This window comes from Thermothelomyces thermophilus, chromosome 1 (genome assembly GCF_000226095.1).
Source record: "Thermothelomyces thermophilus ATCC 42464 chromosome 1, complete sequence".
NCBI classification, from domain to species: domain Eukaryota; kingdom Fungi; phylum Ascomycota; class Sordariomycetes; order Sordariales; family Chaetomiaceae; genus Thermothelomyces; species Thermothelomyces thermophilus.
This window is the reverse complement of record NC_016472.1, coordinates 7,842,747-7,867,645: the sequence shown is the minus strand read 5'-3', so window position 1 is coordinate 7,867,645 and position 24,899 is coordinate 7,842,747. Positions and strand designations below refer to the sequence as shown.

Sequence of the window (24,899 nt, the reverse complement as noted above, 5' to 3'; positions counted from 1 at the left end):
ACCCCTACGTGCCCAGTGTTCTCATGATAGGGGAAGCGAGGAAGAGTATTACCAATTCGGGACCAACTGCAGTTACCGAAACGTCTGCTTGCAGTTTCCCTTGAAACTAGCCTTCTCTCTAGGGCTTTACATCGGCACACTGTACGGATAATTAGAGGGTCCGTGATTTCAGCTTCGGCGATTTTTTTTTCGAACTCTTCTCGATAAGCACCGCGCACTGGCCAGCCGTTCGCACTTCCCTTTGTTTCTAACAAGGTGGTCCATGGCTGGGGGCCTTCCTTCCAGTGCGGCCCGTTTGTTTCGCCATCACGATTTGTTTTTGCTTACTTTGACAGCATCACGCGCTTCGGCGCATACGCCGCCTGCTGACCGAGTAGTCGAGTGGTCGGACGGCCCGCCACTCGGCACTCGGGAAAGGATCAAAGGATCATGGGAGATATTAGTAAACATTGCTCGGTTATAGAGCCCAGTTGCGGACTCCCTCTCCCTACGCTTCGACGCTTACAAGATTTCCTGTGTTCTGTCAGTTGAACTCGAGGTAACGAACAGAATCCTTTTGTTGACCGAATGTGCGACTCTGGGTCAGCCATCGAGCATTTACGCCATAACAGCCATCAAGGCTGTTGCGTACACCGAGGATTCTCTTTTGGGCCTTGCTTCGATCTCCACGACCCCGACGGTGCGCGATCGATCGTGTTATCTGCGCACCTTTGAAGACAAGATGACCCACTACCGGAGGCGAGCACCGTGGGAGAAGTTGAGATGGCGCCCAGTCCCCCGATTCTCACCCGCTTTCAAGTGGCTCGCGAGCATCGTCAGGTGACGAGATGCCCCATCTCAATGTCAGACAACGGCGAGAGCATATCTGCCAATCTGAGTTCGTCTGGTTTAGACGACGCCGGCCATGGTTTTCCCGAGTTCTGGATGGGCCGTTCTCGGAGCGGCAAAATGAGTTCATTTTCGCCTTTGACGTCGCCGATGCGGACGGTTGTTCGGGTGGCCCACATGTTCATGAGAATCACCGTCCACAACCGTTGCATATACCTACCTCCCTACCAGCAATAATGTACCAAAGATTCTTGTGTCGTACTTAGCAGTTCCTCACTTGGAGCTATATCTTCAGCCTACTGACATTAGATTCCTTTAACGGAGTAACGGGTCCTTCTGATGACTGTCGAAGCTCAGAGTGCAAGCAGGGGCACATTGGACAGCGCCCTGAAGGCATCTATGTACGAAATCCGCGACACGACTGCCAGTATATTTGCCTCAGCACCTGTTAAAAATGTCGGCTGTTATTCCGGCGACTTCTAACGCTATCTCTTCACTCGAGACCCCGGGCTCGAGTGCTCTGCCCTCAGCTCACCCGACCGCTGTTGCTCCCGTAAGTCTTCACTGTCGGAACTGCGGCGGACCAGTCACCTGACGTGGGCGAGAGAGGAAGAAGGCCGGCAATGAGGATAGAGGTGCCTACGTCAGGTTGCCAATCTTTATCATAGCCATCTTGTCCACCGCCATAGGAACATGTGTGTTGACTGTGCTCGGATCCTACCTTTTCTTCCGTCGACGGAGAAGTAAAAGGCGAGGGTATGGAGAAAGAAGGCAAGCGAGCGCCGCCCCAAAGCAGATTGTCGCGAGTTCCACCGCGAGGAAAGGCTCAGTGCTGCAAGGCCCGCCAGCACGAGGAGGGCAGCAGCCACCTCAGTCTGCAGACACGCAATGCGCGGAGGCAAGATCGCAGCCCCCAATGACGCCAGCGGTAGTTGCGAAGGCGGACAATACCGATACGACCGGGCCACGCCAGCCACAGCCGAAGCCTCCAACGCCTCCTCCCGTGGGCCAGAGGCTGCCAATGCGAAGGACAGGGACGTCGTTAACGGACACGACACATGCGGGGAACCCGCTCAGACGAACGGCGTCTTCGCATCTCATGGACAGCGCTGAACGGGTATACGCTTGCATCCTTGCCAGTCCGCTGGAGCGCGTCAGGCCCCGGCCCTCACCGCAAGAACAAGAACCCGTCCCGGCAGTTAGGGACGACGTTGGTTGGCCACTGCCACCGGGTGGGAGTTGGCTATGACGGGCATCCTCGCAATGGTCCTGAAAGCGGCCTGGTGTCAAAGTCAACAATTTGGGGTTTGGGAACACCGGCTACTGATATGGAGGTTTTGGCGTTTGGCGCTTGGTGTAGATACAAGATGGCGGCAGGAAGAAATGCTGTGTAGCGGGGAAAAGCTCAAGCGGGTTGAGCAACCACTTCTAGTACCTGAAGTGGCAAAAGTCGGCTCCTCAAAATGGTGGTTATAAGTTTGTGACAATGAACCACCACTTCGACAGGTCGGCCCATGTAGCAATGTGCTTCCTAACGTAAGTGGCAACCGCAAACTGAGGTGCTCTGTGACACGCGAGAAAGCATCATGCGAGCCCAGCAAGCTCATGATGTGATAGTGACATGGAAAGGCAGAAGCAATAAGTTCTAGAGAGCAGTTTAGTGCTGGCTGCCAGCTTGTGCCAGCACAATAGTGTCAAGTCATACGGGATTGCGTATTCGGTATGTGTACGGATTACCTTTTGTACGTTGGTATGCGTGTACTTACAATACATGTATGCAACACAGAAAGGTGAGCCAAGGTAGGAAAAACTTTCCCGTTTAGCCTCCTATTTCCCCCCGCTACTTGTAGCGTTACACCCCGGTTGGCTCCCTTTATTGTCAATGATCTTTGTGGAGCATGCACGGCACTAATTCGAAGTGCGCAGTACGGAGTACGGAGTAGATTCTGGCTGACCAACCCTTGGAAGCAATCCCGTGAGGCGTGGTCCGGTATTGCCAAGACGCTCCTGTGGTGGGCCCACGAGGAGCTGGAAGCTGATGACGACAACGTGGAAGCTCAGGCGTGAGCTAGTAAGTTACTGCACCTGACAAAGCCAACAACGCTCGGAAGGCAACCTTCGAATTGTTGACGGGAAGCCGCAAGGTTGTAAAGTGCCAACTTGTCATTTTCGCCGTGTCCTGATCGATATAAACTAATATTCATCTACATTATATCCGTATTCATCTACATAATCTCACACTTTCCTTTACCGCCAAACCCCGAAAGAGCAAACAAGGGCGACGTCACACCCCTGCCCTGCACCCAGCGTAGCTCCTACGAGGTGTTGGCAGTGACGCACCGACCATCGCCAAATACCCAGTCTCAAAGGCCAACCGACCTTTTTGCTCCTCCCCACAAACTCGAAGCCCCGAGCGAGCGAGCGACATTGCCAGCTCACTCCGACACCAAAAAGTTCGCGACGAGAGCGCCCTCGACACAGCTTTGCATTCCATCGATTGATCGATCATCGCCTTCGACAGCTCATTAACTTGCACAATGGCTCCGCCGCCCTCAGCCGACGTCCCGCTCTCCCAGCGGCTGCAACGGATGGCCGTTACTCTGCAGTGTATGTGTGCATTTCTATCCGCCGTCATGACACGGAACATTGCATGGCTGACTGTGATCAATTATCAGTCGCTTGGTTTTCTGGGTACGTTCCATGATTTTGCAGATACTTCTAGGGCAGGTCCTGTGCGGCGCTCCAAGGACCAGGACGCCGAGGCACTTTCCCAGCTGGCCTCGATAAGCACACGGCACCTCGCAAGTTGCCGACTGACATTTCTGTTTGCACAGGCATGCTCTTTCTCTACTATGCATCTTCCGATACATCCTCTCATGTCTCCGAATGAACTACTACGGGGGCATGGCACGGTTCTGCTACCGCTTCGCCTTCCTCTCGGCCGCTGCGACCTACGGGATCGTGGTTTACAAGACGTTGCGGGCCCGCCAAAAGACGGGAGCCAAGCCGCCTGCGAGTGCCCTGGGATACCTCTCGGATGAGAACGTTCAGTATCTCGGTATGTGCTCCCTGCCTGACCCCGAAACTCTGGCGCTTGCGGTTCCTTGCAGTTTCCTTGCTAACCAGTCTTTTTGCTCTCAAGTTCTGGCCCTGATCTGGCTCTTCAACCCCCAGTACCCGCTCGCTCTCCTCCCATACGGCATCTACTCCGTCTTCCACGTTGCTACGTACGTCGGCGCGACCCTGATCCCCACCGTCGTTCCCCCGACCCAGATTTCCCCGGCCACTGGCGCGTCGCCCAATGGCAAGCCCCAATATACGCAGCACCCCGCTTCCGAGAGCATCAAGTCGTTCGTCAAGCGGTACTATGACTCGTCCATGTCGGTGGTGGCGAATCTCGAAATCGCGCTCTGGATCCGCCTGCTGTTGGCCGCTATCTTCTTCCAGCGCCGGTCCTGGATCCTGTTCGCCGTCTACACCACCTTCCTGCGCGCACGCTATGCCCAGAGCAGCCACGTTCAGAACTCGTTCAGCCAGCTCGAGGCCCGAATCGACAACCTCGTCGGCGCCCAGGGTACTCCCCCGGCGGCTCGCCAGGTGTGGGACGGCGTGAAGAACGCTGCCAGGCAGTTCCATGCCGCCACCGACGTCAACAAGTTCGTCAGTGGTGCTGCCGCCCCCAAGAAGACCTCTTAAGCGGGCTCTTCTTGAAGTCGGTTCGAGCACGCGACAAGAATGCTTTCCGCATCCATGCTTCATGCGACCTTAAGCACGCTAACCCAGCCGTGATTCTTCCTGGGGACGAAATTTGTTTGCCTGTGCGCGAGGAGATGGCGGGCTCGATTCTCAAGGAGGAGATGGTAGACGGATACTGCATGCCCCGAGGGAAGAAAGTGATTGGACGGCGGATGATCGGCTCGTCGATGCGCAAGGGCTCGGAGTTGCGCTTTTCGTTGGCCTCGCCTCGGCCCTTCTGCTGGTATAGGGGAGGGGCCGGGGAAGTATTCAGGGGGAGAGAAGGAGATGGGTTTCGTTGGTATTGGTCTCGTCATTCCTGTACCAAAATGTCTAACCTGTATCAATGGACCGATTGCGACTTGTTTACATATTTGGCATTCACAACCGTCAACATTGATCTATACGCCCTTTCCAACCAGACACTACGCTGTACAGAGCAAGGCCTGGGGCCCATTGTCGGCCTTCGACATGGGGGAATCAGCTGCCCGGCATGTAGCCGCTGCGCAGCAACCTCACGAAACCCCCTGCTGCGTTAGCTAAGCTTCGACTGCAAGTACGGATATCCGTAGTTACCCCAGAACCCCACTTCCCTGCAGCCATGACGTCGTAACGGGGCAGCTGAGCCCTCTTCGGTGCCTCGTTCCTGGGCCCGGTCCTATGTTTGGCCCAACATTCATTCATACTTGGCACCCAGGGCACCTACCTGATCAACGTCCAACACGAAGGTTGGTGCCAGACTTGGGACACAGCATTTTTTTTATTTACCTGTTTATTTATTTACGAAACTCCAAGTCCAAGAGGAAAAAGGAAGGAATGATATAGCCTGGCCTTGACTCATTCGATCCCATCATCTCATCAGCGACCAAGCGCATTCATTCAAGAGAATCATTTCACGCCGAGGCCATCTGACCAGATGGCCTCCATCCTCCGGCAGATCGTCGCCGGGCCGCGCGCAAAACACCAAGAGACTGGTCTCGACCTGTGCTATGTGACCTCCAACATTATCGCAACGTTTGTACTCCCTTCAACTCCCGCACAACACAACCCCTCCCCCGGCTTTTTCCTATGTTTCGACAGACACACGCACACACACACACAATCTCGAGCCCTTGCCACTCTCGCTTCTGATCTGTACAAGACTAAAATGAAGATCGATTTCCCTCTCTCCGAGTCGGAAACGCCAACAGATCCGGCCCCTCCCAGACGTACCCGCAGCGGGCCTACCGCAACCCTCTCGACCGCCTCGTGGCCTTCCTGGACGCCCGCCACGGCGACGACTGGGCCATCTGGGAGTTCCGCGCCGAGGGCACCGGGTACCCGGACGAGGCGGTCCACGGCCGCATCCGCCACTTCCCCTGGCCGGACCACCACCCTCCCCCGTTCGCGCTGGTGCCCAGGATCGTCGGCGGGATGAGGCGCTGGTTGGACGGCGGCGCGCTGTCGGCAGGCCCGGCCCGTGATGGTGATGATGGTGGTCATGATGATGATGCCGGTGGTGGCGGGAATAAGAAGAAGGAGGAGGAGGAGGAAAAGAAGAAGAATGAGACGGGAGAGGGGGAAGAAGAAGGGCAAGAACAAGGCAACGCAGGAGAAGGAGGAATAGGAGGAGGACAAGGAAATGGGAAAGGAAATGGTCAAGGAAAAAGAAAAGGAAAAAGAGAGAGGGTCGTCGTGGTGCATTGCAAGGCGGGCAAGGGCAGGTCGGGCACCATGGCGTGCAGCTACCTGATCGCCGAGTGCGGGTGGTCGGCCGAGGACGCGCTGGCGCGCTTCACCGAGCGGCGGATGCGGCCCGGCTTCGGCGCGGGCGTGTCGATCCCCAGCCAGCTGCGGTGGGTCAGCTACGTGGACCGCTGGACCCGGGCCGGCAAGAGGTACGTCGACCGGCCCGTCGAGGTGGTCGAGGTGCGCGTCTGGGGGCTGCGGCACGGCGTCAAGCTCGCCGTGGAAGGGTTCGCCGAGGAGGGCAGGAAGATCCGCGTGTTCCACACGTTCAAGGCGGCCGAGCGGTTCGTCATCGAGCCCGGGGCCCCCGGCGGCGAAGGCATCCTCGACATGGTCCAGGACATGGCCGGGTACGGCGCCAGAGCGGTGGTGGACGAGACCGGCGAGGTGGTGGAGGACGCGGACTACCGCGAGATCACCAAGGGAGCGGCGAGCAGCAACGGGGAGGACAAGGGGGAAGTGCCCTCCCGGAGCTCTTCCAAAAAGCTCAAAACGTCACTGACTGCGGGTCTTCTGATGGGCAAGCTGTCGGGTCGGAAACGCGGCTCCTCGAAGGACCTCGTGGGCTTCGCCGAGGCTAGTCGGAAGAGCAAGACCTTCGCGGCGCCCGGCAACTCGGCGGAGGCCTCGTCGGGCGCGTCATCCCCGGCTGCTGCCGGGCAAGGCGAGCCGCGGTCCCAGTCGACGACCAGCCTGCAGAACGAGGTCGCCTACGCGGACCCTTCCGAGCCGGGCGGGCGGGTCGTCACCTTCCGACCGTCGGAACCGATCCGCATCCCCAACAGCGACGTCAACATCTCGGTGGAGCGGAGGAACCGCGCTCCGGCCAGCGTGGGGCTGACCATGGTGACGGCGGTCGCGCACGTCTGGTTCAACGCCTTCTTCGAGGGCAACGGGCCCGAGCAGGACGGGCGGGCGGACGAGAGCGGCGTGTTCGAGATCGACTGGGACAAGATGGACGGCATCAAGGGGTCCAGCCGGAGGGGCACCAGGGCGCTGGACAGGCTCGCCGTCGTCTGGCGCGTGGCCGGCAGCACCACCGGCGGCGAGGCCGGGCCGGAGAACGGGGAGGGGAAGGCTGTCACCACACCGCTGCCGGGGGTGGCCATCAACGAGCCCGGGAAGGACAGCCCGGTGCCGCAGCTGCGGCCGGCCGACTGGAAGGGCGGGAACGACGAGGACCCGGCGGCCGGCAAGCGGCTCGGCCTGAGGGCGGAGGACCCGGAGAGCCGGAGCGTGAGCAAAGCGAGCAGCGTCAGGAGCGACGAGCCGGGAGGTGCAGGGGGAGGTGGGAGTGGTGCGACTCGGGGGGAGCGGCAGGACGCGGGTGATGATGATGATGATCAAATCTCCCTCGAAGGCGTCAAGGTGAGCGGCCCGGCAGGGGAAGACGTCTTGGCTGAGACGCCCGCTGGTGAGGGGCCGACTTCTTCTGCGGGAGATCAAGGAGCGCGATAACGCGATTCTCTGAGCGGATGGTTTTTGAGCGATACGTAGTGTATATGAATGATTCCTGTATTCCCGGCCTATAAGTTACGCATCTGCGGTCCTCTAGAACTAACTCATCTGTATTACTCAGTGTCGACGACGTAGATCTATTACATCTCTACACAGGTCCTCCGTCATCCGTGCCATGGCCATTGCTGTTAGTTGACCGTCCTAACAGTCTATTGTCTTGGAAGGTGAAAAGTAAAAATGTCTAAATAGAGAAAGGAAGTGAATACATGTATAATTAAAAAAGTAGTATAAAAAATAACAACACGTGAGCTTAGGATCAAGCTGTTGGAACAGGGTGCCGAAGTGGCGCACGGATCACAGACCAAAAGATGTGAATGACGGAAGAGCCCAAGAAAAAAAAACTTGAGCCCCGCTGAAGAAAACGTGCGGCATTAGTTAACTTATCGATAAGACCCTTCACCGGCATGTGCTTGACATCGAGAATCAGGCTAGCCGGTATACCGACAAGGTACCTAAGGCGTTGTGCCCAGGACCATCTCCACTCGGCTCTCTTTTCAACTTTTTTTGCCGGCATGGGCATGTCCGCGTTCCCGATCGCCGCCAGTGCGTTCTCCGACTGCGTATTGGTTTCCTACCGCCCGCATCTCCTCCAGAACGCCGGTCCTACTCCCGCCTATCGCGCCGACACGCGGTAAACTCGTCGGTCTCCGGTACGTGCAGTAGCCCTTGTCACTGCCCCGCAGCAGGGTTCCCCGCTAACACCTGCAGGAAGAAGCAGAACAGAAAGCAAGCAGCAAACATTTTGGCCGTTTCCCGTCCCCCGGCGCCCGCCCGGTCCCCCCCCCTTCTTTCACCATGTCCGCCGAGATGGCAAACGAGATCAAATTGATCAGTGGCCGCAGCCACCCCGACCTCAGCGAGAAGATCGCCAAGCGGTATGATCGATTCTCCGCCTCCTCCTCCCATGCTTTCTCTCCCGTTTTCGGGCATCATCGAAGGAGCAAGATCCCGGAACCGGAGCAGAGATTTGACACGCACTGTCGTGATTTCGCATCCTGCGATTCTCGTCTGCTTCGCTGACGCGCCCGCGTTGTGCTCTCAGGCTCGGCATCGAGGTCGCCCGGACCGTCTCCCTCAACTACTCGAACCAGGAGACCTCCTTCACGGTCGGCGAGTCGGTCCGCGACGAGGATGTCTTTATCGTGCAATCCACCGCCACGGGCGACGTCAACGAGGGGCTGATGGAGCTGTTGATCATGATTTCGGCGTGCCGGACTGCTAGGTAGGGGGGAGGGGTTCTTTTTTTAAACCCGTCGGCGCTCTGATGCACTGCACCCCTGCGTTGCGGTTGCTGACCTGTTTTTCCCCGCGCAGTGCCAGGAGAATAACGGCTGTGATGTGAGCTCCCCGTCGCGGCTCCGGGCAGAGGATTTCCCCCGACCTTCCTGTCGGTGGGTTTGCTCACGCCGATGCTGACTCTGGCAGCCCAAACTTTCCCTATGCTCGGCAGGACAAAAAGGATAAGGTGCGGCGGCGATTTTCGGCGTGCTCTTTTGCATGTTTCCAGATGGCCGGTTGCTGACCAGAGACCGCCAGTCGCGAGCTCCCATCAGCGCAAGGCTGGTCGCGAACATGCTGCAGACCGCCGGTGCCAACCGTATGCGCCCGCAACACAACCCTCCCTCCCATCAACATATTTTGTGGCGGTCGTGCTGACTAACAGCACTTAGACATCATCACGGTGGACCTCCACGCTTCTCAGGTAAGCCAGGCTAGTACGGCTTTGTCGGTGTGCTAGCTCGCTGATTATAACCTAGATCCAAGGTACGGCATCCGCTCTAGCCTCTGTTGCCTCCCAGGCGTCCGAGTATCTCGTCCAGGGTTCTCGAGCCAAGGGCGCCAATAAACGAATGCGAATGATGCTGACTGAATTTCGGGGCAGGCTTCTTTAGCGTTCCAGGTATGATGCCGTACCCTTCTTGTCATGCACACAACATGGCTAATTAGCTCAAGTGGACAATCTGTACGCCGAGCCTTCTTTCCTCCGCTACATCAAAGAGAACTACAACCCGGAAGACTCGGTCATTGTCTCTCCCGATGCCGGTGGCGCGAAACGGTCAGTGTCTTAGACCCCTAAAATGCAAATAACCCCGTTTTTTGGCTAACGGTGTATGAAGTGCGACATCCATTGCCGATCACCTTAACACTGCGTTCGCACTGATCCACAAGGAGCGCCCCAGGCCCAATGTGGTTGGCCGCATGGTAAGGCTGGAGACGGATGAATGGTAACAATTCGCAAAAGGGCTGCCGCTGACAAGGCCGGTCCAGGTGCTCGTGGGCAACGTCCAGGACAAGGTGGCCATCCTGGTTGGTACGTGCTCTTCTCCCGGCATTTGGTTGGTTACTGTGCGTGAAGTGTTGACGTGGAGTGGCTACAGACGACATCGCGGACACCTGCGGCACCCTCGTGAAGGCGGCTGCCGTGCTGAAGGAGAACGGCGCCAAGACGGTCATCGCCCTCGTCACGCACGGTGTCCTGTCCGGCAATGCCATCGAGACCCTGAATGCCAGCGTCCTCTCGTCTCTGGTCGTCACCAACACCGTGCCGCTCGGAGACAAGGTGGAGCGGGTGAGTTGTTCCGGTGTCCATGCCATGTCGGCAACGACGTTCTATAGGGGGGTTCGGCTAACCGCGTCCAGTGCCCCAAGCTGCGCGTTATTGACATCAGCCCGACCATCGCAGAGGTAATGTCCATTAGTCCCAGCCAAGTTTGTCTACCGCTTGCTGACCCGTGAAACAGGCCATCCGCCGCACGCACAATGGTATTTACGGACACCCACTGCTGACCATCATTTTTCTGTTTGTTATGCTAACCTCACGATGCAGGCGAGTCGGTCTCGTATCTGTTTACCCACGCCCCGGTCTAATCAGACCCAACGTGCCGGCGACGCCGGCCCATTTGCTGTCCGGCATTTGGATTTGACTAGATTTGAAAAGGAAAAGAACGCAGAGGCAGTAGACGAGGGGAATTTGTTTGCATCAGGAAAAATCAGGACGCATTTTGATCACCTAGTTCTGCTAGGTTACGAAGTAGATGTGTGTGTATATCACGGTTGGCTGGAGTTCAGTGGCTTTCAAAATTCACTCAGTTATTAACCATGCCGACCGTCCCCTGCGTCTCTAACCTTGCTAGATACCTAGCAGTATGCTGGAAAAGTAACAAACCAAAACTCCAGAAAAGGAGCGTTTGGTAGGATGTCGTCGTATGTGGCACGGTTGCTCGGACTCAGCCTCGGACTCTTTTTAGATGAGGATCTCGCTCTTCAGGGATCATGGGCTTGCGAGCCTCAGTGACGTTTTAGCCAGCGCCCCTCGTATCTCTAATGTCGCGCCCAATCTTCCGACATTATCTAATTATCTTGTGAACGTGGGGGATATATCCGAAAAGAAGCCACCCTCATGGAAGCCACCAGAACTCGGGTAATCTCGCTCAGTGTCTGGGATACTTGTTTGTTTCTATTTTTGGTTGTTTATTACTATTTTCATCATTCTCACCGCTCAAGAGTTCAACGGACGAACTCGACCAAAACAGAGGAGCATGAGAGAGAACAGAAGACGAAGTCCACCAAACTTGACGATCAACCATCCGACCCCCCCCCCCCCTCTCCAGAACTCAACTCATAATACCCAAGAGTTCCCTCAGAGACCTCGGCCAGCCGAACCAAATGCATGCCCAGGGGCGGGAGTTCGCCGTGTAAACTCAACCCACCGGAAACCCAAAATAACCAGAACCCAAAAAAGACAGGGCCGGAGAAAGAGGGGGTGCTTAAGCAACCCACCTCTTGGCCACCGTGTCGTTGTCCGACGAAGATGACTCGGGAGCAGCCATGGGCCGGCAGACCGTCTCGACCTTGCCGTAGTCCACGTGGTTGAGGAGACCGGAGGTGGGGAAGGAGACGGAGGCGTCGCCGGCCGAGACGGTCTGGGTGCCGGACCAGCGGAGGGTGATCTGGCCGCGCCAGACCATCGCGGAGCAGAAGACGGCCGGCGTGTCGGCGCTCATCTGGACGGTGGAGCTCCAGGAGAGCTGGGCGGAGCGGCCCGTGTGCCGCTCCTGCGTCTGGGTGGCGCCAAAGTCCCACCCGGCGTCCAGGCCGGACTCGAGCACCCGGGGCAGCGATGTCTTGAAGGTCGTCTTGAGCGACAGGCCGTTGCTGGTGGCGCTCGTGAAGGTCGTCGAGGCGTCGCGCGCGGTGCTGCCGGAGAAGGTGTACGAGTAGTCGGTCCCATTCCAGACCGCCGTGCCCTCCTTGAGCGTCTCCAGGACCAGGCCGTCGTTGCCGGGGATCCTCTCGAAGACGACGTCGTCGACGACAGACTCGGACAGCGTCTCGAGAAAGATCGGGGCAACCTGATCCAGGTCGTCGCCGGCCCGGCCCTGGAAACCGACCAGCACGCCCGAGGCCACGTTGACGGCCTTGTTCGAGAGCTTGGCCGTGTTATCGACGCCGTAGCCCCAGGAGCGGTGGTTGGTCGTGATGTCGATGCGGGCGGCCCGCGGAGTGGCCGCGGTCTTGGCCTTCCTGCCCTTGGCCGAGGGCGTCAGGGCCCAGAGCGTCATGCCCGTGATGATCTCACCCTCGTCGAGGGTAAGCTCCGAGTACTGGTCTTTGCGGACCCCTGCGATCATTTCGTTGCCGTCCGAGAAGACGGCGACGAGTCCCCGAAGGTAACCCTCGGCCCCGTTGTTGCGGTACAGGCGCAACGTCGAGACAGAGGAGCCGGCCGAACCGAGAATCGTGAAGGGGGCGCCGCCGCTGCCGCCCCCGATGCTCGTGGGCCTGACGCAGAGATCAGGGCTCCACGGTGCGGCCGAAACCAAGGGAACAAAGGCGCCCAGAAGGAGGATGAGAGAAAGGCGGGGGAGGGGTGACGCCCTGAGAGGCGCCCGAGAGCGAGAGCGATTGCGAGTGGCGGGCCCGCGGCCGAAGGACGATGCTACCGCGAGAGCGGCAACAGCCGAGGTGCTGACCGGCCGTTTGCCGGCCAGCATAGCCAAGATGGCTACTAGGGCCGAGAAGAGGGCGCCTAGTGCCATGGATAAAATCTTTCTCGATATTTCTTTTGTTTTCGTCTTAGACCCAGGCGAGATCGCGCAGAAAGGTAGATGAAAATCGCTCTTTTTGCTTGTCTTTTATTGAAGACAAGCCCAGGCAGGGAGCCAGATGTATGCGCATGTATGTGTGTGTAGTTTGACAAAGTTCTGCTTTGGCGAGGGAAGGTAGGCATCCTCTTATACTTGCGCGGGAAGGGTTCGAGCTGCGTAGTCATCCTGTCGCTTCAGACCATGTGAAAGTTCGAAATTGATTAGAGTTGCGTTGCTGCCGAGGGGACTCGTAAGTGCTTTGCAATGCAGCAGCCACGGTGCGTCCGTCACCAGGCCACGCTTCACTTGCATGTCCGAGGTTTGCAGCTTGCTGCATGGATTAATTAATTATTCTCTGTGCCGAGATGGAGGCTACAAACCGGCCAAAGACTCCTAAACTTTTGATAGGCATTTCTTCCACTGTCTGGCCCGGGATGCTCTTTCCTCGTGAAACCTACGTACATCAGGTCACTTATGAACATTGGTCAGCCTGCCTTCCCGACTTCTGTACATTACCCAGACAACGACTTCTAGCAAGAGCAATTTTACAAGTTGTTGTCTGAATAAGGATTGTTGCCTCAGAAATGAAGCTAAAATCTACCTACCTTGATTATTACTATTTATTTGTTTAGGTGTTTTCACGCTTGAGTTTCTTGTCTTATCTACTTCGAATCTGCACCTCGTTCACGTTATAATAAGCTACGCTTACCATTGTCTCCTTATTATTATTACCTTACTTGTTCTCACCATTCGTCATTATGCCAAGATCATGGCTAACTTCATCTTTGCCGGGTCAGATATAATTAATGGGCCAATACTTCGCTTTTTGAAGGTGACAAGATGGACGCTTAATGATTATAATAATAATATTCAAAACCAAACCCTTCCCTCTCCCATTTTGGCCCCGAATTGTTGATAGATCAATCACTAAAGAAAAAGCAGACACGTCTGTAAACGGGGATGTTGTCCGCATGCCTGCGTTTATCAAATGATGTAATCCCATGTGCGCATGCATCTACTCCTAAGGTTCTGCATTGAAGTGCCTACGTGTACGCGTGCCGGGTGAAGGACCTCGAAACAACGCCAAGACTGACGCAATCAAATGCAAGTGAAACGAATATCCCCTATGCAGCTCAACGCGAGAGATATCGGAGACAGCCGTACTACCACTATTATTAATTAACAAACTGAATCGAAGGATGCATCTCTCGTTTAATGTAAACATTCCAGAACTCGGGGCTTAATGCTTTTACTGTTTCCATTTTGCCATCGTGGTTCCATTATATGTGGTTTGGGACTATTATAAGTTCGGTAGCGGCTTGGGAAATCCCTAACTCCGTGAATTACTCCCTCTGATGATTTTGCCGTCCCAGTCACACAGACAGGTTGATTTCGGACTAGGCCCTTCCTTACCTCGCTCCTATGGTTGTTTACCTTGATCTCTTTTTGCGCACTTACCATTCGCCTGTCTAGATTACTTTATCCCACTCACTTGATGGTCGCTTATGATTGTCAGGCAGTTTCCAAGATCATCTGTTAATCGTTGGAAACTAATTACATCTCCTTCTAAATGTAGTTCCCCCCCCCCCCCCGGGGGGGTCTCGTGACATGCAGCACAACTCCATCATGTCGAATGACTGTGTCTTGAGCCTCACATAGGCAAGTTTCCATAGGAAACATCGAATTCCTGTATGCTAAAGGCTGACTGGTTTAAATCTTTTTGTGCGTATTGATACGTGAACGCTATTAATTAGCTGGCGCTGATCTCTCAACTGATGGTCCCCCTTGGCCTCTATTCCAAGCCTCTCCAAGTTTGCAACTCGTGGTTATTTTAGAAAAAGTGTACGGAGCGAGCCTGACTTCCATCATAAAGTTGCTTATGTATTAGACATGTCCTGCGGCCCAGTCCTTCTTGAGTGCTTTTGACTGCTTTTTCTAGCTGATATTAATTACTCACCGTACGGATCAAGTTGATAATAATTCGACCAATGTGGCATTGCGTGAAGGCCTGCCGAGGGGTAATGCTAAGCGGTTCGTAGAAGACTTAGATGGGCGATGTAATTAGGTCAGCGTTTTCGTAGCTAATGGCCATCAATGTGTCAGCTTGATGTCAGGTGAAGGCAACTAGAACGGAGCAGAACAAATATATGCAAGGAAGTTTAGAAAGCGAGCCGAAGCATCCAAGCCAACAATACTGTTCTTGGCAAGTCCCTGCCAATCACTGTGATCCGACAGTAGCCATAGTGTGCGATCTGTCCGTTATCGCGCGTTCTTCGCTGAACTTGTGTGGGTTTAAGAATGGAGCAGCCTTGGGAACGCTCAAGGTATGCGCTCTACAAGCGGACTATCACCTGAAAATTTGCTGGGTTGACGATGAGTCGATGACTGACGAGTACCGGGCTGAGTTGTCCAAAACTGGCCTCCCAGGTTCTGGCAAGTTGAATATTAAAGATCCTGTCCACCAGGACAGGATTGGAATTTACTGGGCAGGTAAACGCGTTTCAGTCCTTTCCCGAAGATTCGAAGCGCGAGGGAGGGGGTTGAGGTTGCAGCGTTGGGCCAGAACAACGATTTCAGACGTCTGGTCTGCCGAAACTCGCCGACTGTCTCCGTTCAACCTCACCGGCACTCCATGTTTATTATCGCTCGTAGCTCGGGCAGGGAAGGTAGATACCGATCCACGAAGTCAGTAGTCCAACAAATGATGCCTGTGTCGACGGACAACAAACGTGTCATCTGGTATGGACACATCAGCCGGCCCACGGTAGAGATTTAAAATATCAACTGCCCCGCCCCCGCTTCCTCAGAGCCTTAAGGGTCACGTTGGGCTACGATGCATCCTTCAGCTCAGGTTGTAACACTGCAATTCCGCCTGCATGAACTCCCAGTGGGACAAGATCCGGAAATAAGCTCGAGTTGTGATCTCCAAAGCTGCTAACCGAACCTATTGGTGTGAACGAGCAGGCGTAGCAAGTAGTATGTTTGATGAGATTTCTGCTCGGATCAGTAGCACCTCAGGCATTTGCAATCACGTTTGCAGTGCGCGCGCTCTTTCCCAACTTAGCTCATAATTAGTCGTCATGGATTCGCATTTGTCAACCGAGTCTCCATCATTGGGGCCTTCCCGTTTCCGTCTTCGACTCCGCGAGATACGCACACGGCAAAGATAACAAATCATCTTCCTTGGCCCCTTAATCGTGGGTTGCTCTGAACCCTAACCTTCTCTCGTTTTTTTCTTTTCTTTTCTCGTTACGCGGGCTCTATTTTGGGCAAAAGATTGTAATGTGGCATGCGTTGATACGTAGGATACTGGACGCTTCGGGCCTCTTCCCACCTGGCAACCTGCCCGAGGTGCCAAAAAGCGGTGCCTGCTGTGGCTTCCCCGGATATCTACCCCTCGGGAGCCAAGCTTCAGGGTGGATGTTCGCAGAAGGATTACTTACAACGCTGCAACTCTGCCGTCGTGGAACGACCCCGAACAGTGCTCGTGCCACCCAACTGTTGCAATCAGACATGCAGCTCCCTCGATTGGCAGCCAGAGACGACCGATAGCTGCCCTACCTTAGCTTTCCAAGCCCGCTCTTTCCGCCCTCATCTCCATGCTCCATCACGGGAAGAAAATCCGCATCTGTTCGGTCAAAGTGTGCCGACACAAGTTCCTCGCTCGACACTGAGCCTACAATTCTGATCTCGACATTGGCCAGACAGCTTCAGGACGGCATGCTAACTCGAAGGCTACTGCCACCACCGATGATTGACCCACGACCGAGTTGGACTTCAGAGGAAGGCTGCTTGGCTACCACAACCGACAGGAAGTACTACCGCCGAGGAAACGCCTTCATCAAGCGTTGTCTCCGTACACGCGAGTTGCTGCATGGACCACAAGGAATCCACATCCCTAGGCTACGGAAGGAGTCCCTCAAGAACGAAGCCGACACACTGCGTTTCCTGAACCGCCACACCGATATTCCGGTACCCCTCTTATTCTGCGATTTTGAGGACGATGATGCTTACTACGTCATTACGGAGTACATCGACGGCGTCAGCATGGCTGAGCTGCCGGAACACCAAAAGGAGGTAGTCATTGCCGAGCTGGAGGAGCACCTTGCCCGGCTCAAGACGCTCAAGTCCAATCGCATGGGCGGGCCATCAGGAATCGTGATACCACCGTACAGGGTCCTGTGCGAGACGGAGAGGGATGACTGGTCGCAACTCCGCCCGTCCGACCGCGCCGAGTACGTGTTTTGCCATAACGACTGCTCACAGCACAACGTCATTGTCAATCCAAGAACGCTCAAAATCGCGGCCATCGTAGACTGGGAGTATGCTGGGTTTTACCCGGAGCACTTCGAATTTCCATTCTACAAACGAAACGGGCCATCGGTTGCGCTAGGCGAGGAAGAGGACGATACGTACGCGCTGCTGGATTTCCTCAACTCTCGGCTTGGGTGGGAGGTAAGTAAGAATGGGTGGAAGACAGCCCGGTGCAACTCTCTTGACCATTCACTGACGACGTCCCGCATAATTCCAGGGCCAAGGGCAGCAGTATCCTTCTATCTCACCACCGCACCCAACCTACCATTAATAATAGGTTGCACAAAAGAGGTTGTGGTTGTACTACGAAGTAGAGGCGGTTCCACAAGGATTGGACGATTCGTCGGGCGCTGAGTAAAGACTTACACAACGATGCAACAAACGAGGCGTCGGGGAAGCAAGGCACATCGCCCCGAGCCGCCTGGTCCCACATCCAAGTTTCAAGACACCAATCCCGGTGCTGTGTATACTGCGTACGGACTAGTGTACTTCTTCCGAGCGAAGCGAAGCGGCTACAACAACGCTCCCCGAGGCCACATTGAGCTGTCGCTGACACCAACCATGAATACCAACCCCAGGGGTCCGTGAGAATGCTACCCAAAGAATGTCTCCAGCGAAGATTGATATCACAATTGCTGTAGACCAGCGATCACCAGTAGCACACTGCAAAGTGGTAGGGCTATTACCTCACTTATTAAATCACCCAGCCATCATAGATGAAACACTTAGTTTTAAAACATCGGAACACGATCATTGTCTTGTACATGGAGGTCCTAATATTGAAAGGGAGCGACGATTGTGACAATGAACCTAGCCGGTACGAAGAATCTGAGGAGAGGAGAGGGCTTGTAGCTGGTTGTGTGACGGAAGTGGTTCGCGTAGAATGCCGAATGATGCAGTACGTTGTCTACAGACGCGTCCATCATATAAGGTTGGATGAGATAAGCCCTGTGGATCTGGCAAACGGGCTGGCAAACGAAGGGTTCTTTGTTCCTATCCTCTACTTATATAGAGCCACAGGGCCAGCAAACGTAGGAAGGAGACATCGTACTTTTGAACTATTTACAATACTCCAACCTTCTTCCAATATTGGAACCATCTTCCATCACCGAAGTTTTTACGTCACTTTTTCTCGCCGATACCCGTTATGGGGTGATACTTCCGGATACAAAAACTGTTCCTCAATAGTAAAGTAAGGGTTAATTGCCCCTGTCTAACAAAACTCGCTGTTGCGTAACGAATCAAGCAGGGGGAACATCTTCCCGCCCAACCAGTTCTTTCACTCAGAGATGGATGACTCGAGACACCGGACTCAAAGCTCACCCATGGCTCGGAATTTCGACTTTCTTGCCCAGTTACTGGATTCTGGCGATTTCAGCGACCTCGCATTCTGCTGTCGTGGGGAGGCGTTCAAAGTTCATAAGGCCGTCGTCTGTACACAGTCTGCTCCTATCAAGGCGGCCGTTTTGGGGGGATTCAAGGTGTGTCCGTGGAATCACATACGGCCGCGCATAGTTCAAAGACTCGAGAGTGCTTACGAGTTCTAGGAGGGCGAGACCGGGTCGATCAACATGGACCACTTTCACCCTAGCATTGTGAGGAGGCTGGTCCAGTTCCTGTACACTGGCAAATATGACGATCTGGAGGACAACTGTGACCGATCTGTTCCCGTCGCCGGCCAAGAGGTGACTCAGGAGAAACCGGCTTACACAGCCGTATCTTCTACGAGAAATGGACGCACAGAGACGGCCGGGACCCAAGAGTGTTCAGACCCGCCGCCTCTGGCATCGCCCATGCCGAAAGCGGACGCAATTCCCGTACTTCTCGGTCACATCCGGATGAATTCTATCGGCGACTATTACCAGGTGGAAAATCTCGTGTTCTTAGCAAACGGTAAAATCGATCAGCTCCTCCGCGATCACAGCAAGGATAGTTCATTGGTCGAGAGTCTCCCCGCTGCCATCGAAGAAGCGGTCCAGTCCACGGGAGATAAGAAGCTGCTCAAAGTATTGGCGGTCGCGGTGGCAGATAACATATCGGCTCTCGTGGACATGGACACATTCAGGAACCTCTCCGCCCTGTCCGACTTCGCATTCCATGTTATTCAAGACTGCGCCCAGAAACCTCGCGCGCTGACGACAGAGCTTAGGGCAGCACAGCGTGAGCTGGATGGCTCGAAAGCCCAGATCGAAGTGTTCAAGGACCATGAAGAACGGTTTCTACGTCTCCTGAATCTCCTGAACAATACATCGCAGTGCAGACATTGTCGCACTGAGTTCTCCTGTATAATTGACGCAGAGGGTTATATCCTCCGTTGCGCCAGGTGTTCCACGAGGCACTACTGAACAACTAAAGAAGTCGTTCTCTTCTCAGCTTGGCGTTGTGAACAAGTTGACAGCCGACATGGAAGCCAACCAGCTCGTGTCCTCGATTTTCTTCTTTCAACATTATCTGATGTAATTACAGAGGGGGCTCAGCTTCCCTTCCAAGGTTTCTGATCAGAATGGACAATACCTGTCTGAGAAGTTCGGGTTTTATAAGTGGGAGAGGGGACAGGTGTGGAACCAAGGGATAATATCGCGAAGGAACAAAACTGATGATGATACAAGGCATGACGGTACAACGTTGTGGTGCGATACAAAGAGTCAACTTTCCATGCTTCATAAAGCGGGTCCCTGTGACGATAACTCTTTGTTCCTTCCCAATCGACAAGAGGAAGGACAAGGCAATAATCAATAATTGCAACTTGATTCCGAGAAAACTGAGCGATAGGTAATTAACCGCAACAACAACAACAACAGGAACCATTAGCAGACCTGTTCTTGAACGATTGCCTTCATTCCAAGAAGTTTAATGGGCACAGCGCCAGCCCATGCTTTTCCCCAACCTTCGACTTCAACCCGGGACACCGGATCCGACTCAGAAGGTCAGAATGGCTCCCGCCTCGCCGGGAACCTTCCCCGCCACCGCGCCGGAGCCGAGCAGCGAGTACTCGTACCCGACCGAGTCCGGCACCATGTTGCCCTCGGGCGCATCGTTGAGACCGCCGCCGAGGTCCGTGTCGATGACCGTCGCGTATCTGGGGTGCGAAAGGAAAAGGGGGGGGGGGGCACGAGCATGTCAGCATTTCCTTCTTTTCCCCCCTTCTCTTTCAAATGCATTCGTTGTCCACTCGACTCGAGAGAGAGAAAAAAAGCAACGGCGGCGACGCCCGCCATAATTACTTACCCAACTTCGTCCGAGTCGCGGCTGGTGACGGGGACCGTCACGTTCCTGAAGACGTTGCTCTGAACCAGCACCTGGGCGCCCATCCGTGTGTTGATTGCCGTGCTCATGCTAATTAGTCAAGTCACAGTCTCCGGTCAGCCTTTTTTTTTCTACTCTTTTCTTGTTGACGCGGGATACTCACTTTTCAAAGTACGAGTTGTAGATGTGTCCCGTCCCGAAGCGGAGCAGCGGTCCGCGCGAGTTGATGTTCTTCCAGTAGTTGTTGGCGTACGTCAGATGGAGCTTGCCCCGGTCTTGGCTACCGTTGCTGTCGCTGTGCCCGGCAAGGGATGCCTTCCAATGGTCGTGGAAGTACGTGCTGGCAGACGTAATTAAGTCAACCTCGCCTAAGTTCTGGATGGAGACGGAGACGGAGACGGCACAAAGAGAGGGGGGGGGGGGGCGCGCATGTCTCACTGGGAAATGGTGATGAAGTCGGAGCCGTGTGACGAGTCCACCAGGCCGTCGTAGTAATCCTTGTCGACGTCGAGGGTCGAGAAGAACTCGCAGTGGTCGACCCAGACGTTGGTGCTTTCCTGCACATCCAGGATGTCAGAGAGAAGCGAAGTTCGGAAAGGAACGGGTAATTAGTAATTGCGAGGTAATTACCTACCTCAATCTTCAGCCCGTCTCCATTGTCGGCCTCCACGAAGGAAGAGACGATGTTGCGCAAGATCAGGTTGCTCTGGCGCCGGAAATGGAGGCCAACACCCTTGAAGCCTGGGCACTCGCTCGTGGTAAGTTCAGGCCCCTTCTCCTCGAGCAAGACGGGGCCAGCGTGTGCCAAGACTCACCTGATCCAGGCAGGCCGATGATGCTCTTGTTGCTGCCAACCCGCACCTTCTCGTTTCCGCTAATGATGCCTTTGACGACAACAATGGCCGGGTCGCTGTTCTTCTCGTTGACGGCGGCTGTGAACTGGGCCAGTGTTGATACCGTTGTCACGGTGCCGCCTGCACCTCCCTTCGTGCTATTAATATCCAATAATAAAGGCCGGTTAATTAGCAAACTGCTGTTTCTCTGGCTTGGTTAACGGATTTATAATCTCACCCCCCGTTAAGCGTGGCGTAACCAATGTCGGCAGCATCTGAGATCCCCGCCCTTTTGGCCAGGCGGGGCGTTCCGGACTCGGGCTGAGTCGGGGTCGGCGAGGCCGCTGTCAGTGCCAGGAGCGAAGCAAGAGCAAGTAGCTTCATCATCGAAGGTATTCAAGGCGATCAGCCAAAAGGCGCCCGTGTACTATGGGAACGGGATTCTCTATGGGTGAATGGAAATCAAGAAAGCGAGCGCAAAGGCTACCAAGCGACTAATTAGTTCGATTCCTCCTCTCCTCACAGGACTCATCGAGATTATATTGGGAGCGCTTCCAAGGGACACCGCCGAGCTTCTTTTAACGCCCCATTCCCGGAGCGAAAGCAGGTACATGTGGAGGAGCACCTGGTCAATATTTCGTACATTTTTCCTTCGGCGGAGAATTTTTTTCCACAATTCGTCACATTCGGCCTCCTCCTTCCGTCCTATCCCTGGGCGGTATAGGTGATCAACGAACTTGGGAAAAAAACAGAGACTAAGGCGCTACCGGAAAGCCCTTGTCATGTGCGGTGATCTGATCGGCCTTTCAATCTGCGGCCTAGCGGGCGGGAGTGCTTTCGAGGAACTTCCCTATGCAGGTCAATGTCCCGGTGTCCCGAGGCCATGGGTGTCCTGAATTCGGTGCTACCTCCATATCGGGATTGGAGAAGGCGTAGTAGTATACATGAGGTACGGAGCTCAAGTTCCACCAATCCTGCTTTTTTCTCCTCTTTGTTTCCGACCACAACAAGAGGTCAGGCCCACTTCGCAACTAATTAAGCGTGCCGTGGATCTGTAATCTCGATCTTTTCCGGTCCGTTTGATAGGTATCCGATGTGCCAGAACGCACTCGTGTATCTTCCGTATTTTGCTGGGGAAGAATTCGTGCTTGGAGGGGTCAAGAGCGTGCGAGTCACCAAGAACGACATGACCAAAGAACGACACAAGGGCAAAAACATATTACAACACCGGTGATTCCCCATTCGTCATCGACATAATCAAGTGCTGGTACGGCAGGCCAGGAAATTATGCTTTTAGTAAGAAGGATCAGAAAACAGGGGGCTTCGGGATTCCAAAACGGGCGCCTCTTCGACTCTTTAACGTTGATGCTGTCTGTTTTAGGAGAAAACGGCAAATCCGGCTGTGCCGGAGAACCCGTCAGCTCTTGCTACGACACAATCCGTCGATCGAGAGCACTTCGGTCGGGCAGAGAGCCCTCCGCTGGAAGCAGTGGAAATATCGAGCATGGGCAAGTGGGAGGCCCATAGCTACCTAACCAAGCCACAGACCCGCATCACGAACAATACCTAATACCTTGGATTTACGCGTCTATTGGTGGCGACCCCGCAAGTCTTACTCTCCCCGACGCGACTCTTCCTGCGTTCGTCGGCTGGGCAGTTTCTCTTTGACCATGTCCTGCCCAAGTCGGGCTGCGACTCGCCGCTGTCCTTCCGGGCCTGTCCTTCGGGTTTCCTCAAGTTTCCCAATGGTCCTCCTACTCTCCCCAAAGGAATCATTAATTAGTGCCTTCATTTCCGCTTTAGTTTATTTACTTTACACCAGCTTCACTTCCGCCGTCTCACACATCCACAACAACCACCATCTTCCCACTTGCCCGGCCATCCTCCATATACTGATGCGCCTCTTGAACCTCCCCAAACTTGAACACCTTGAACGGCTTCGCGTCAAACTTGCCATCAGCAACGGCGCGGGTAATGCTCTCCAGCGGAACGTCCGACAGAGGGAACTCGGGCGCGCCAAACACAAAACTGCCGAAAAAGCTGAAATGCACCCCGCTGGCCATCTGCAACAATGGGTTAAAGTCCTTGATGGGGTCAAGACCCCCAAGCCACCCCGCGAGACATAGCCGGCCATCCCTCTTCACCAGCGTCAGCGACTCGACCACCGTGCTGTTCCCAACCAACTCCAAAACCCTATCAAACTTTTCCGCCCTCCCGCTCTCTCGCAGTCTTTCCGGCAAGCCGGGACCCTCGACCACGGCATCCGCCGCGCCTAGCGCCTCGAGCTCCGCAAACTTCCCCTCGCTCCTCGTCGTCGCCGTCACTACCGCACCGGCATTAACTGCCAAGTTCAGCGCCGCCCTCCCCAGCGCCGACGTCGCACCCCTGATCAGCAACCTCTGTCCCCTCTCCAACCCCAGATTCCGAAACAGACAGGTCCACGCGACGCAATACGACTCCGGCAGGGCGGCAAGCTCCGCCCAGCCCAGCGCCGGCTCCTCGCCGGCCTTCGCAAGCGCCACGATGTTCTCGACCCTCGCGACCGTGTACTGCGCGTAGCTGCCGGGGATGGTGCGCCCCAGCCCGCCCATGACGGACGCGACGGCGGTGCCGGGCGCGAACTCGCCGCCGGGACAGGCGTCGACGGTGCCGACGCACTCGATGCCGCTGATGGGGACCGACTCGGCCCACTCGCCGCGGCGCATGTGCATCTCGGCGTGGTTGATGCCGAAGGCGCGGATTCTGATGCGCGCTGTGCCGGGGGTGGGGGTGGGGAGCGGAACGGTGCGGATGACGAGGTTGGAGGGGGCCCCGAAGGCGGAGATGACGATTGCTTGCATTGTAGAGGGGGAGTTGGTGGTCATTGTAAGGCGGTGTTGGTGTTGGCTTTAATGTTAATTATAGGAATGGGGATATTGTTCTATGTATTGTATTAATTAGAGGGGGAATAGCACCAATGCACTTTTGGGGGTTGAATGCTAGATAGAATCAAGCTCAGTGCCACCGAACTCATCCACGGTGAGACAATGGGAGCTATTACTTTATATCGGCCTCGCGTCATGTGCCACGCCACCACCACCACCACCTGCCGAAGCCACCGGTACCTTCTCATATTCGAGAGCCAAATGCCAGAATAAGGAACGTGGATTCCATGCGGTGTGTGGCTAGCAACGCTGTGTAATTGGTGAGACGGGGATCATGTTGGGTGCTGATTAGTCGGCAGGCGCACTTTGTAAGCGTGGTGAATTGGAGACCCCGCCTGAATTATCTCAACATGACAAAACAGCCCCATTCCCTTACGAGGTATCTTGACGATGGCGAGTTTTGTGAACCCCCTCCCTTAGGCGATCACGGTTTGATTAGAAGCTTGCGAGCCCGCAGAGCACATCTCATGGTGAAGTCTAACAACTGCAGACATCTGCAACGGTTCGGGCGCAGGGGTCACTAATGGGGGCAATTGACACATCAGACCGTTGCGCCAAAAGGCACGCGCAAGTTGACAGACCGTCTGGGATGCCACTGGGGAGCAAAAGTCATGCTTGACTGCCAATGCCAGTGATTGTGTTGCCATGGCAATGACAAGCAGCCGCACTGACAGGAGCTGGCCACC

The 24,899-nt window shown here is 55.2% G+C and overlaps 8 protein-coding genes across 8 annotated transcripts; 5 read left to right on the top strand and 3 right to left on the bottom strand.

Moving 5' to 3' along the window:
* Positions 1-3,256: 3,256 nt before the first annotated feature.
* Positions 3,257-4,983, top strand: MYCTH_2314075 (uncharacterized protein). The gene is made up of 4 exons (XM_003660199.1): positions 3,257-3,435; positions 3,504-3,519; positions 3,663-3,886; positions 3,971-4,983. Exons 1-4 carry the CDS (start codon positions 3,417-3,419, stop codon positions 4,522-4,524), a joined length of 813 nt encoding a protein of 270 aa, XP_003660247.1. The 5' UTR covers positions 3,257-3,416; the 3' UTR covers positions 4,525-4,983.
* A 234-nt stretch (positions 4,984-5,217) lies between these two features.
* MYCTH_2298317 (uncharacterized protein) lies at positions 5,218-8,053 on the top strand. The gene is made up of 2 exons (XM_003660198.1): positions 5,218-5,577; positions 5,754-8,053. Exons 1-2 carry the CDS (start codon positions 5,480-5,482, stop codon positions 7,747-7,749), a joined length of 2,094 nt encoding a protein of 697 aa, XP_003660246.1. The 5' UTR covers positions 5,218-5,479; the 3' UTR covers positions 7,750-8,053.
* Positions 8,054-8,307: 254 nt separating this feature from the next.
* MYCTH_2298309 (uncharacterized protein) lies at positions 8,308-10,962 on the top strand. Its single transcript, XM_003660197.1, has 16 exons — positions 8,308-8,459; positions 8,522-8,684; positions 8,852-9,031; positions 9,124-9,147; positions 9,235-9,274; positions 9,346-9,406; positions 9,480-9,511; positions 9,567-9,573; positions 9,692-9,709; positions 9,763-9,865; positions 9,927-10,011; positions 10,078-10,120; positions 10,188-10,378; positions 10,450-10,494; positions 10,551-10,572; positions 10,637-10,962. Exons 2-16 carry the CDS (start codon positions 8,605-8,607, stop codon positions 10,675-10,677), a joined length of 972 nt encoding a protein of 323 aa, XP_003660245.1. The 5' UTR covers positions 8,308-8,459; positions 8,522-8,604; the 3' UTR covers positions 10,678-10,962.
* A 461-nt stretch (positions 10,963-11,423) lies between these two features.
* Positions 11,424-12,969, bottom strand: MYCTH_2298307 (uncharacterized protein). The gene has a single exon (XM_003660196.1). The coding sequence runs from the start codon at positions 12,846-12,848 to the stop codon at positions 11,577-11,579; it is 1,272 nt and encodes a 423-aa protein (XP_003660244.1). The 5' UTR covers positions 12,849-12,969; the 3' UTR covers positions 11,424-11,576.
* A 3,677-nt stretch (positions 12,970-16,646) lies between these two features.
* Positions 16,647-17,481, top strand: MYCTH_2123928 (uncharacterized protein; the record flags this gene model as incomplete). The annotated part of the gene is made up of 2 exons (XM_003660195.1): positions 16,647-17,351; positions 17,428-17,481. 2 exons carry the CDS (start codon positions 16,647-16,649, stop codon positions 17,479-17,481), a joined length of 759 nt encoding a protein of 252 aa, XP_003660243.1.
* Positions 17,482-18,535: 1,054 nt separating this feature from the next.
* On the top strand, positions 18,536-19,555 carry MYCTH_39658 (uncharacterized protein; the record flags this gene model as incomplete). The annotated part of the gene is made up of 3 exons (XM_003660194.1): positions 18,536-18,691; positions 18,758-18,863; positions 18,924-19,555. 3 exons carry the CDS (start codon positions 18,536-18,538, stop codon positions 19,553-19,555), a joined length of 894 nt encoding a protein of 297 aa, XP_003660242.1.
* Positions 19,556-20,129: 574 nt separating this feature from the next.
* Positions 20,130-21,673, bottom strand: MYCTH_97932 (polysaccharide lyase family 1 protein; the record flags this gene model as incomplete). The annotated part of the gene is made up of 7 exons (XM_003660193.1): positions 20,130-20,289; positions 20,439-20,546; positions 20,620-20,796; positions 20,895-21,013; positions 21,091-21,197; positions 21,272-21,447; positions 21,528-21,673. The coding sequence occupies 7 exons, from the start codon at positions 21,671-21,673 to the stop codon at positions 20,130-20,132; spliced, it is 993 nt and encodes a 330-aa protein (XP_003660241.1).
* Positions 21,674-22,971: 1,298 nt separating this feature from the next.
* MYCTH_2298303 (uncharacterized protein) lies at positions 22,972-24,275 on the bottom strand. The gene has a single exon (XM_003660192.1). The coding sequence runs from the start codon at positions 24,151-24,153 to the stop codon at positions 23,128-23,130; it is 1,026 nt and encodes a 341-aa protein (XP_003660240.1). The 5' UTR covers positions 24,154-24,275; the 3' UTR covers positions 22,972-23,127.
* Positions 24,276-24,899: the final 624 nt, after the last annotated feature.